At 37.5% G+C, this 14,136-nt stretch overlaps 1 protein-coding gene across 1 annotated transcript; it reads right to left on the bottom strand.

Annotated features, from left to right (window-relative positions):
* Positions 1–497: 497 nt before the first annotated feature.
* On the bottom strand, positions 498–12,538 carry LOC136267643 (tenascin-like). The gene is made up of 4 exons (XM_066062794.1): positions 12,202–12,538; positions 11,350–11,486; positions 1,399–1,458; positions 498–1,328 (listed from the first exon to the last, which is right to left on the bottom strand). The coding sequence occupies exons 1-4, from the start codon at positions 12,536–12,538 to the stop codon at positions 498–500; spliced, it is 1,365 nt and encodes a 454-aa protein (XP_065918866.1).
* Between the last annotated feature and the right edge of the window lie 1,598 nt (positions 12,539–14,136).

The raw sequence follows: 14,136 nt of genomic DNA, 5'->3' as shown, positions 1-14,136 counted from the left end.
TATTCTGATCCACTAGTTGTTGTCCTAATACAGCAAGATATATGCATGGAATGTAAAGATATTGAAGACTCTCACTTTAACTCATTATTTGATGGCAATTTGTGTACATTTCAGAGAAATTCAAGTAATGCATGCAATCACACATGCACACATAAACACATAGAGATACACATCAATGCATACACTCAACTATGGTGTTGTAGAAATGAAAGCTTTGCCTGTCTTTGAAACTTATTTTGCCAACATTTCTCTTTAAACACAGCACATAGTGATTGCATACCAACCAAGATAATGTTAATTTAAGCTTTACATTGTAGTAATTACACTATGTAGCTATACAGTGATCATCATAATTATGACTCTTTGTACACTATTATACATTATAGTTTGATAATAAATTGTATACAAGACATGATGTGTCACACATTGTACTGGTAGTGTATACATATTATCCTTATTGAGGTACAACACATTGACACAATGAACAGTTAGTATAGTCACTGAATGATGCAATCACGAGGACGCATTTTCATCTCTATTGAGAGAGGGAAGTGGTGCTTGTAATTTAGATACAGCCATATTGGTTGCTGATTTGGGTAGATGAGGGCGCATCCATTCATTCCATTGTGCCACCATCCACCATGACTAGATGCACAGTTACTACCAAATAGTTCATTATCATTATCAAAGGTTGAAAATCTTCTCCCGTTTAGTGGGTAGCCCCCCCTAATAGGATCAGAAGTGGTTCCAGTAAATCCTCCGATGGTTAGAGGATATTCTTTACTATCTGGTCCTACACTGAAAGTGTTGTAGTGGAGATGAGACCAGATTTTATTAGGGAATTGAAAGTCAATCCTCAACTCCCACTGACCTGTTTGTGTAAAACAGTGCAATGCCTTAAGACCATACCAGAATTTGCTGCTTTTAAGATCTCCAAATCCTTCTTCATAATCTTTCCACGTTTTGTTAAAACTATTGCGGACTCCATCTTTAATATTTTTCTGTATGACCATCCATCCTCCATCACTGGTGTCCATGTCACAGTAGACATCAATAGCTGCAGTGAAGGGTGATCCACAACTACAATTTGATATTATCTGATAGACACCAGAAGGAGCTTTACTACGTGGCAGATTAGCAAGATGACAGCAACTTCTAATGGTTATCATGTCTGGACTACATTTGGTCTTGAACTGGTTACACTGCTGGAGGAGGTTATCACATTGTTGATCAGCATTAGTAGCCAGTAGTGAGCTGACTAGTATGAGCAGTATGACTAGTTGACTCTTCATATCTACTATACTGTATAGTTGATCAGTTAATGTGAACTAGCAGTAGTTGATGTTATTTATACTAACAATATTGCTGATGTCAGTTGTGCTAATAATAGTAACATACCTCACTACTGACTATATATCCCACTAGCTGTGTTGACATGTGGTTAATATCTGCACCAGCCTATTATGTTGGAATAATTCTGCACTACATTGCCCATGAAGTGCATATATTATTATTATGGAAAATGATTGATATACGTTAACAGTAACTGTGTGTACATAATAAGAGGAAATATGTTTAAAGATTGGAAATCAACAATGTTTTCACAAGACCCAACATTGATCACAATAATAATTAAGCTAAAGGTTAACCATTCAAATTTTAAAGCACAGTATGGAGGCTATAAAGCATGAATGTTGAGCATATTAATGAACATTGCAGGTTGAATATTTGAGCACTATAAGTTGGTGCCCATCAGCATCTGCTAGACCCCAGCAATGGGAAATGTTCAACTTTACCTTGTAATACTGTATGGCCTAATCAACCAATCACAGTTATCAATGATACTTCAAAGTATAATTTCACACATGCAGGAATGGCCTATCATTGGACTGTTAGAATCATCTACTCTTTCACTATCGCATAATATTTTTCATCTTATTGCTGTGTATAGCTTAATTTTCACTTTAATTACTGGGTAGGCAGTAATGGTTAGTAATCGTTTGTGTCCTGGGGAAGGAATTTACTAGGGGAGGGTTTACACAACAACATACATCAAGACACATGGTAGTGTGTCGTGCGGCCCAAGAAGCCGGCGCGTAACACCCGTGAGTATATTGACAGGAAGAAAGAAAACGCAATTTTCGCACCTTCGTAGCTCTGTGCTTCCTTGATAAAACAAGACGATTTTTGCTGTGGACATGCCCTCCAACTGCAGCACTCTACATTCCAAATTTGAGCGAAATCGCTTCGCGCGTTCCCGAGATATGCGACTTCAAAAATTGGCTAAGTTTCTTCGTTTTTTTTTTTTCTTATTTTTCTTTTTCTTGTCGCACACTTACAAAAACTGCTATAAAACTCGAACGCCATATCCGATTGCCTTGGAATTTGGCACACAGAAGGGAGATATAAAAGCGCATCTCGGTACCAACTTTGGCTGGAATACGATAAACAGGCAAAGAGTTATGAGCGATTATTCACGAAAAATAACACCAATATGTTGTCACGCCTACAGGGTAAACCGCGTATGGGAAGAAGCTGAAAATCGGTGGGTGAATAGGTTAACTATTGAACCTCAAACCTTTTGTGGTTTGAAAGAAATCGAGTTAAAAAACAGGAAGATACAACGAAAAAACCAACAGTGTGTAACAATTATGCAATCGAGATTAGCTAATAAAAAAATGACTGCTTGCCACGCCTACCAGATAAACCGCCTGGGATAATGCTTTGAAAATCGTTATACAGATGGAGTAATCATCTTAGAAAGGCTCATCAATGGTGTAGAAGAATCAGACTTAAAGCCACGGAGTTATAACACGAAATCCAACTTGGTGCAGCAAGTGCGAGATCAAGATACTCTAATAGAGCAGTCATCCTAATAGAGCAGTCACCCTGAAGAGAATTCAAGAGATCAGCTAGAAATAAGAAACCTGTATAGAGATCAGCTACACACAAGTCACCCTGTAGAGAGATCAGCTAGAAGAAGTTACCTTGTAGGGAGTTCATGCAACTATGGAAAGAGATAGTTCAGCTAGAAAAAATTACCTTGTAGAGTTCAGCTACAAAGAAACCACCATGTAGAGAGTTCAGCTACAAACAAATCGCCCTGTGGAGAGATCAATAGAAGAAGTTACCTTGCAGAGAGTTCAGCTACAAAGAAACCATCATGTAGAGAGTTCAGCTACAAACAAATCTCCCTGTAGAGAGATTAGCTAGAAGAAGTTACCTTGTAGAGAGTTCAGCTACAAAGAAACCATCATGTAGAGAGTTCAGCTACAAACAAATCTCCCTGTAGAGAGATTAGCTAGAAGAAGTTACCTTGTAGAGAGTTCAGCTACAAAGAAACCATCATGTAGAGAGTTCAGCTACAAACAAATCTCCCTGTAGAGAGATCAGCTAGAAGAAGTTACCTTGTAGAGAGTTCAGCTTCAAACAAATCACCCTGTAGAAAGATCAGCTAGAAGAGGTCACCTTGTAGAGAGTTCAGTTACAAAGAAACCACCATGTAGAGAGCTCAGCTACAAACTAGTGACCTTGTAGAGACATCAGCTAGAAGAAGTTACCTTGTAGAGAGTTCAGCTACAAAGAAACCATTCTTTAAAGAGCTCAGCTGCAAACAAATCACCTGTACAGAATTCAGCTACAAATAAATCACCCTGTAGAAAGATGAGCTAGAAAAAGTTACCTTGTAAAGAGTTCAGTTACAAAGAAACCACCATGTAGAGAATTCAGCTACAAACTAGTGACCCTGTAAAGACATTAGCTAGAAGAATTTACCTTGAGAGAGTTCAGCTACAAAGAAACCATTATTTAAAGAGCTCAGCTGCAAACAAATCACCTATACAGAATTCAGCTACAAACAAATCACCATGTAGAGAGATCAGCTAGAAGAAGTTATCTAGTAGATAGTCCAGCTACAAGCAAATCACCCTGTAGAGAGATCAGTTAGAAGAAGTTAACTTGTAGAGAGTTCAGCTACAAAGAAACCATCATTTAGAGAGTTCAGCTTCAAACAAATCACCTGTAGAGAGTTCAGCTACAAACAAATCTCCCTGTAGAGAGATCAGCTAGAAGAAGTTACCTTGTAGAGAGTTCAGCTACAAACAAATCACCATGTAGAAAGATCAGCTAGAAGAAGTCACCTTGTAGAAAGTTCAGTTACAAAGAAACCACCATGTAGAGAGTTCAGCTACAAACTAGTCACCTTGTAGAGACATCAGCTAGAAAAGTTACCTTGTAGAGAGTTCAGCTACAAAGAAACCATTCTGTTTAGAGCTCAGCTGCAAACAAATCACCTGTACAGAATTCAGTTACAAACAAATCACCCTGTAGAGAGGTCAGCTAGAAGAAATTACCTTGTACATAGTTCAGCTACAAAGAAACCACCAAGTAGAGAGTTCAGCTGAAAAGAAATCACCCTGTAGAAAATTCAGCCGCAAACAAATTGCCCTGTATAAAGATCAGTTAGAAGAAGTTACCTTGTAGAGAGTTCAGCTACAAAGAAACCATTCTGTAAAGAGCTCAGCTGCAAACAAATCATCTGTACAGAATTCAGCTACAAACAAATCACCCTGTAGAGAGATCAGATAGAAGAAGTTAACTTGTAGAGAGTTCAGCTACAAAGAAACCATCATTTAGAAAGTTCAGCTTCAAACAAATCACCTGTAGAGAGAGAGAGTTCAGCTACAAACAAATCTCCCTGTAGAGAGATCAGTTAGAAGAAGTTACCTTGTAGAGAGTGAAGCTACAAACAAATCACCCTATTGAAAGATCAGCTAGAAGAAGTCACCTTGTAGAAAGTTCAGTTACAAAGAAACCACCATGTAGAGAGTTCAGCTACAAACTAGTCACCTTGTAGAGACATCAGCTAGAAAAGTTATCTTGTAGAGAGTTCAGCTACAAAGAAACCATTCTGTAAAGAGCTCAGCTGCAAACAAATCACCTGTACAGAATCCAGCTACAAACAAATCACCCTGTAGAGAGATCAGCTAGAAGAAATTACCTTGTAGATAGTTCAGCTACAAACAAATCACCCTGTAGAAAGATCAGTTAGAAGAAGTTACTTTGTAGAGAGTTCAGCTACAAAGAAACCATTTTGTAAAGAGCTCAGCTGCAAACAAATCACCTGTACAGAATTCAGCTACGATTATAGCCTACGAACAAATCACCCTGTAGAGAGATCAGCTAGAAGAAATTACCTTGTAGAGAGTTCAGCTACAAAGAAACCATCATGTAGAGAGTTCAGCTGCAAAGAAATCACCACTGCCCAAATTTCAAGGCAATAGCTCTTTCCAATCTGAAGTTATCAATTGTCAAAGTTGGCAAATTGGATGTGTGTGGAAGGCCCCTTTTCGCAAATCCGGTCACATATGTACATTTACTGATAAAATATTTAAAGTACATCTACTTAGGGACCCGCCGATTATGCTCATAATTTTACCTATTATGCTATGCTGCACTGCTCAAATATTTACCTATTATGCTTAAATTTATGCTCAATACTTGCCTATTATGCTCAAATTATGCTCAATTATTTATCCCTCAGTTCTCATGCTCTGCTAATAATTTCCAGTTTATGGATAAATAACAAGTGGCTGAAGCACAAACTTACTTGTCAAAATGCATATCACAGAAAATATCGATATACTCTAATAGAACAGTCAGCTATGTGATTGTTCTGTTAGAGTTACTGACTGTTCTATTAGAGTATATCGATCTTTCCGTGATAGCTATTTTGATAAGCAAGAATTCATACTATTATACAACTATTCTACCTATTATGCTAGCATTATGCTCAATGCTTTCAGGCACCTATTATGCTCATAATTATGCCAGCATAATCGGCGGGTCCCTACATCTACTTCATCTTTTCTTCTTCCTGTAGTAAAGAAAAAAAACATAGGTTAAAAAAGTCCCAAAGCTGGCCTATGGGCCGGTGTCACAGTGATTTATGTTTCCCCGGGTAACGTGTTTCCCGCACACATATCCCTAGGGATCCGTGTTTCCCCGCACACATATCACTAGGGATCCGTGTTTCCCACCAAAAGCTGTTAGTGATATGTGTTTCCCATAGCGATTTTTAAATATTTCACTGCACACACATATCCCTAGGGATCCGTGTTTCCCCGCACATATATCACCAGAGATCCGTGTTTCCTACTAAGATATAGCCATCGTGCAGTGACTCCAAGGTCCTATGGCTAGTTGCAAACAGTACGCGATTCAACCATTCAGTAGATATATTGCTATCTAGCTAATAGACACCCATGCATATTACATGTATATAGCTACTATACAAGCTAATACAATAATTATACTAGCTAGCTATACTAATAATCAGAACTATAGTCATTTAAAATAAACTTTATTGCTCTTCTCTGGACCTGCTCAATAAGTGTGATGTCCTTGACAGGGGCGAATCTAGGATTTATAAAAGGGGGGGGGGGGGCTAACTCAAGGTAGCTAATCTCTTGGGTAGAGGTGCGCAAAGCACACTTCCCAGCATGTAAAGCATGCTGGAACTAGGGGGTCTGGCGGCATGCCCCCCCAGGAAATTTTGAAAAATAGATACTAAAATACTGCAATTTTGAGACATTAAAATTCATAATATTTCTGCCTGTAGATTATATACTGCCTTTAGATTATAGGAATGGCTATCTGAAGCATTTTGCTAATGGAAAAGTTTGGGTAGGTACAGACAACCAAGTACATGATGCACCCCTCTCACAATTGCACAACACTGAATAGGTGCATGTTAGAATAATAATGTTGAAAGTGGAAAATTTTGAAATTTGAACAATGCAAGATTGAATCTGAAAGCATTTTCAATGGAAATTGTGTACCTGAATTAAGTATTGCCATACATATTAACTACACAACTGGATGAATGAAGCCCTTTAAACAGACCAATGCACTTCATTGTATGTATAGGTGCAGGCAAATTTGGAAAAATTTCATAACAGAACCAACTACATGTTTCCAGTGAATGTTCTATTAGAGTAGTTAGCTGACTGCTCTATTAGAGTATCTCGATCTTGTACACCTCCAATGCTGATCCAGGTCCTTGTTGCATAAACTTTAGCATAAATCCACTGATAATACCTTGGAAAGATGTTTATAATGTGGTTTTATGAGTATTTGTATTATTAGTGATCATATAATTATGCTAAGAAAAAATTTCATTATAATTCTCAGCACCATATTGATCAAGTAAAAATATGAAGGGGGCTTCAGCCCCCAAAGCCCCCCCCCCAGATCCGCCCCTGCTTGATATGGTTAGGTTTCCAAATCACTGAACAGTATATAACTTGCGATCTCACTAAGGAAATATACAAAGTTCTCTTGGCTGTCACTGTTTGATGCTTGCTAAAGCTGCGATGGAGCAGTCCTAGCATTCTGTAGGTCTTAGGGATTATGTTTTTGTAGTGTTGATCCCAAGATAGGTCTGATGATATTATATAATACTGAGATTTTTATGTGAACTATTTGTTAAAACCTGTGTGTCAGCTACTTTGTAATTAGTGCTGACTTTTGCATAAATATAGGTGAACACTCTTTTTTGGATTAAAGAACATATTATATCTCGTACTCCACAAAGTTGCTGAGTCTAAATCATTTTGAAACAGTGAAATATATCCAGGACTACAAACAGTATTATAAATCTTGGTGTCGTCAATGAATAGTAAAATTTTACTGATTGTAACACAAGATGGTAAATCATCCATGTAAATAACTGAAGAGTAGGGGTCCCAAAATACTCCCTTGGGGAACCCCAGATAGAACCGGCAAGGGGGTAGATAATGACTGACTGCATGCCAAAGCTGTAGCTACATTGATTAGTTATACATAGCTACAATCACATGATTTACTCTATTTAGCTATAGAGATATAGTATTTTATTGTATACATGTACTTGTAGCTACTGTTTTATTAAACTGATGCTATAGCTACATAGCCAAATCGCAGCACAGTTTAGCAGTTATAGTTGAATGCCAGTGAATGGCTTGGTTTCCTCCATCAACATGTATAATTATAGTATTAGTTGTAGCTATAGGTATGGCTAGCTATGATTATTAAAAATGCATGCACGCCTATATGCTATAACACTACGTACGTTGCACATGACTTTATAAAGGGGAAACATATTACCCTGGGAAACACATATCACTGTGACTTGTAGGTCGCTAGCGAGTTAGTGATATGTGTGCGGGGAAACACGGATCCCTAGGGATATGTGTGCGGGAAACACGTTACCCGGGGAAACATATATCACTGTGACACCGGCTTTGGGGTATACAAATACAAAAAGAAATGAAATCTAATCCAAAACAGCCAAGCTGTAAAAAAAGTGTGCGGCCCTCAGAAAGGCTATGGTGAAAAAAGATGTGAAATCCAAGGTGGCAGCCAAGAAATGGCTGTGATGGTAGGTTAATGGTAAAAATTTTAATAACGACAATTCAGGTGAATTTTTGTGCCGCTTCACAAAATTTACCTGAATTGTCATTATTAAAATTTTTACCATTAACCTACCATCACAGCCATTTCTTGGCCGCCACCTTGGATTTCACATCTTTTTTCACCATAGCCTTTCTGAGGGCCGCACACTTTTTTTACAGCTTGGCTGTTTTGGATTAGATAAATAATTATTTACAAACTTTATAATAATGGTTATATTTACAGTATATAAAATTATCTTAAAAATGATTTCTTATCAATCATCTCAAAATATAAAATCAAATGAATTCCAATCACAGTTGGAAATAACTTTTCTGATAAGCTGTGATTCTTGTCTAAATATAATAAAATGTTGTGGCAACAGGAAGTGTGATAGTAAATCTACAGACCTTTTACAGTAACAACATGCAGTTGTAACACAATGATATGCTGAGTTGGAATTAAGAGCATCTAGAAGAACAACTCACATTACAGTTCATGCTGAAGGGTGTCTCTCTTAATAGAGTAATTATAGAGATTACCCTATGCCCATGTATAATATTGTGAAACAGATATCAGACGTTCACTAAGGGTATACCAATCCAGTAATTGTAACATTTTGAGGCTCACTACTGTATCTGCTAAAATCATTACAGACCCATCTTGAACTTCTTTGTAGCTATGGCTACTTGTTGAAATGATTTCAATACGGTCAGTGAGTATGCTGTTAACACGTATGCTGGGCCCATGAAATGGTGTTACTATATGTAAAGTATATACCCTAATAAGTGTGCTCAGTTTTGTAGTCATTGGTCAACTTAACTGGCTATTGTATAATAATTCACAAATATAATTATCATTTGTGTGCAAAGTGACCTGCTTAATTGTTCAATCAATTCTGACAACTGAAGTTGATCAACTGCCTATTACTTTCATTACTAGACAAGCAGGATGGAGCCTCAGTATAAGAGATGGTATATGTATCACATGTGAAATTACATGTTTTTCCCTCATACTGGGTGAATATAATTTTGGGATTATTAAATGTGTGTTATTACTTGTAGTGTTATAAGTTCCTGTTCATGATCTTTTTATGGCAAGCAATACTTTTAAATAATTCTATATTATATGTTAATACCAAAAGAAAGTCCATAACATTCTAGTGAGGGAGACTGCCCCTCCCACTATAGTTTTGTACAAAGCATGATGTGTAGGATTTTAATAAAACATATTTCTATAAGTCCATTTCAAGTTATCTGACTCAGCATGTGATGTTTATGAAGGAGTTTTGTACTCATCTTGTGTACACTTCCTTGTTGGGTGACAACTGACATTGGGAATTTCCTGACACGCATGTACTGTGATTATTGTAATGATGATGAGATCATTAACAGCTGTGGTACATGACTCAGCAAGTGGCCATGTTATATACGTACATACATCAAGACAGATGTGGCCCAAGAAGGTAATGCACCACACTATAGTATGTACAAGTTGAGCTGGATCTTGAAAAACAGCTAAAAATTAAAAGTGAATTTTTTTCTCAAGAGAGTAAACATTTCAGTCAACCAGATGATAAGTGGTGACAGCAAAGGTGTCAACAACAGACTCTCACAGTTTGGCTCCATTACAAGTTTGGGAAAAGACTGTAATGGACACATCATTTTATGGCTTCCCTATAGGAAATGTATGGTGAAAATTTGATTGGCCATAATACATTTGAACAAAAATATTTTGAAATATTTTTAGCGGGTCAAGCAGTGCTACAAATGAGCCAAATTTCAAGATCGTGTGTAATTGCATCTATGAGTTATTAAATGTTTTTGAGAATTCAGCTCAACATGTACATACTACAGTGTGTTAATAACAACAACAACAACACCAACAACAATATGGTTTTCACACATATAAACTGTAGATAACTCTTTACTAAGCAAGTTTTGACTGTCTTCCACTTTCAGTAGTCACTAAAATAATTGCTCCAGGGATTTCTGGAATACTAGCCATAGTGACCAGGGCCGGAGCCTACGGTCCGGCCGGTCCGACATTGGCCGGACACTTTTCAGCTATATACTTGAAGTTGTAAATGATCAAAATACTCTAATAGAACAGTCATCATGATTATACTCTAATAGAACAGTCATCGCCATACTCTAAAATAGAGCATTCGGTATAGAATATAGAGTCACTGTTCTACTTAGTCTAAGCCATTACAACTATGTCAAATCACTCAAAAGCTCCAGTGAGTCATATGTATAGCAATGCATTGGGCTAATTGATCATACATGTCATGCATGCATTAGCAATAATAATCCCAATGTCTCAAAGAACTAAGCTTTCACTGAACTAAAATTGATACTGTACTACAAAAATAAAAGGATATATCCTTGATGTTAATAAAAAGGAGAAAGAGGCTTTGCAAGTAAAATAGCTTCCAGGTTCCATTTCAGAACATATATTCTCAAAAATTTCCCTGGGGGAGCATGCCCCCAGACCCCCTTAGCTTGGCATGCTGTGTGTGCTTAGCACATGCAATTGAGTATCACATGAAAGCAGATAATCTAAAAATCACATCAGATACATGACTATGACCTCCATTGTAGTCCATAGATGGCCAGACCACTCAAAATCTCTGGGCTCCAGCCCTGAGCCATCCACTACATTTTGGTGCTTTACTCCAAGTTAGGGGAAAGCTTAGAACAAGGTTCTAGGTGTCTGGTCTGCAATTATGCCAGTACTAAGAATCCACCAATGCTATGAAACCATTTGTCACAGTTAGACCAATGAACAGCTCCCTTTTGTTGATAAGCACTTGTGCTGTAAAGCCTTAATAAATAAATAAACTGGCTTCAACTTCTCAGTAATACATTTGTGTCTTTTCTTCAATTCCTCTATCTTTTGCACCAATAACTTCCTAACCTTCTCTATAGCTGTCTCCACAGAACCTTCAGTGTCCAGTAATGAACAAATGTTCCAAGATGCTAGAGACCATGTTGAACCTTGTTTTCGCTTCTGTATAAGTGCAAAGTTAGATGGTTCAGAAGGTTGCAAGCCCTCTGGAGAGGAACAAATATGGCATGTAGCATTGAGTGGTGCCATGGAATGATAACACACACACACACACACACACACACATACACACACACACACACACACACACACACACACACACACACACGCACACACACACACACACACACACACACACACACACACATACACACACAGTGTACACATGGCATACAACCATGCTAAACTATGGTGATAATGTAGAACTTTGTCCAATTCTGAACTTGTAACCGTGTATTCCCTTAATTTGAACCGGCACAACACAGAGTAGTTAAATGTGTCCTGTACACCAACCAAATGTGGCTTTTGCTATTGAAACTGTATATTATGTGCAGTGATCACCATATTACACATTGTATATTAGATAATTTGATACAGCAAGACATAATGTGTCACACATTGTACTGGTAGTGTATACATATTATCCTTATTGAGGTACAACACATTGCCACAATGAACAGTTAGTATAGTCACTGAATGATACAATCACGAGGACGTATCTTCATGAGAGAGGGTAGTGGTTCTTGGAGTTGAGATATACACGTGGTGGTTGACAGTTTGGGTAGATGTGGGTGCAGCTATTGTGCCACCATTCACCACAAGTAGGTACGCAATTACCACTATTTTTATCATTATCATTATCAACTTAGGAAAATCTCTGGGCGTTTAGTGGGTGGGTTGCAAAAGGATCGGTAGTGGTACCGGTAAATCCTCTGATGGTTAAAGGATATTCTTTACTCTCTGGTCCTACACTGAAAGTGTTGTAGTGGAGATGAGACCAGGTGTGGTCCTCAAATTGAAAGTCAATCCTCAACTCCCACTGACTTGTCTGTGTGAAACAGTGCAATGACTTAAGCCCATACCAGAATTTGCTGCTTTTAAAATCTCCAAATCCTTCTTCATAATCTTTCCATGGCCTATTAAACATGTTCACTCCATCTTTAACATTTCTCTGTATGACAATCCATCCTCCACCACCGGTGTCCATGTCACAGTAGACATCAGCACTAGTAAAATGTCCTCCACACTTACATTTCATCTGGTAGACAGCAGAAGGAGCTTTACTCAATGGAAACCCAATGAGATCACAAGAACTGTTAATAGTTATCAGGGCTGGAGTACACTCATTCCTGAACTGGACATATTGTTGGAGGTGGTCATTGCATCATTGATCAGCATTAGTAGCCGGTAGTGAGCTGACTAGTATGAGCAGTAACTATGACTAGTTGACTATTCATATCTACTATACTGTATACAAGGGCGGATCTAGGGGGGTTTCTGAGGTTTCCAGAAACTGGTCAAGTGTATTCGGATAATCAAAATTATATTTTACAGTGATTTGCAATGGTACAAAAGTTCAGATCGAAATACTCTAATAGAGCAGTCAACCACTCTAATAGAACAGCCACATTTTGTATTTCTCTTGCTAGCTACTTAATTTACCTGTGCCAACACAGTAAAAATAGCCCAAAATCTTATAACAGAGTGTTAAAATCTGAAAATCTTCCTGGGGGCATGCCCCAAGACCCCCAGAACAACATCCATGTCTGTTGTATGCTTCAATTGTCAAATTTGCTCTGTTCCTTAACTCTTTAGTCTGCATCTTTGTACCAGAAGCAAGCACAATTAAGCAGCCTACGTTATACCTAACATAATATATATATTATATTTTTAAACTGTCAATATTGCTAACAGATTCTATTTCAAATTACACAATTTTCTGGAAATATTTCTCCAATACCCCCCTAGATTTAAATTTGCATAGAGCAGAAGTTTGGAAACCAGTCACCAAATTTCCTGGGGCCACCCTTGCTATAGTTGATCAGTTAATGTGAACTAGCAGTAGTTGATGTTATTTATAATAACAATAATATTGCTGATGTCAGTTGAGCTAATAATAGTAGCATACCTCACTACTGACACTAGTTATGTTGACATGTGTAAATGGTGTATAACACCTGTTAAAACAAAGTTTGTTACTGTATGAGAGAATTCGAACACACAACTTCAGAGCCTGTAGGATGGGAGTTTACATTTAGTAGGATTGGATAATTGTATCAGGCTGACTATGTATAGATTGTATCCATATCAGTATATATTTCTATTTGGTATTGTACATGTCAGTAACTGTGTTAACTTGTCGGATTATTGAAGTGCTTATACTTATCAACTTTCAATAATTGGTTTCAAGTTTTTAAAATCTATCCATACTGTTTATAAATACCAGCATGGTTGTGTACAATATTATTATATTACAGAGAAGGACATGGAAGCTGAGAGAGATAGTGCCTACAAAGCTATTGGATATGCTTAGGGAGAAGCTTTAGAATCAAAAGTATTTGCAGTGTTATTGCAACATACTACTCTATTTGTGGTGTTGTGGTAATCATTTCATGAGGGTATTTATTTAAAGCTACATCCTAGCTATAAATTTATCCTTGTGTCCATCGATTATGGTCAGACAGAACAGCTCACCCAAAAACTTTCCCTTCTGCTAAAAGGAATTTGTAGCTACATCCAGCACATTTAGGTCACCCAGGGACAGGTACAGTGATTTAATTCTAAACACTTGTCTCAGTGTTAGCTAACCTAAAAATAGAATCTAATCTGTTACATATATTCTCAGAGTCATCATAG

This window comes from Dysidea avara, chromosome 9 (genome assembly GCF_963678975.1).
Source record: "Dysidea avara chromosome 9, odDysAvar1.4, whole genome shotgun sequence".
Taxonomy (NCBI): Eukaryota; Metazoa; Porifera; class Demospongiae; order Dictyoceratida; family Dysideidae; genus Dysidea; species Dysidea avara.
The sequence above is the reverse complement of the archived record's forward strand: the minus strand, read 5'-3'. Positions and strand labels throughout refer to the sequence as shown.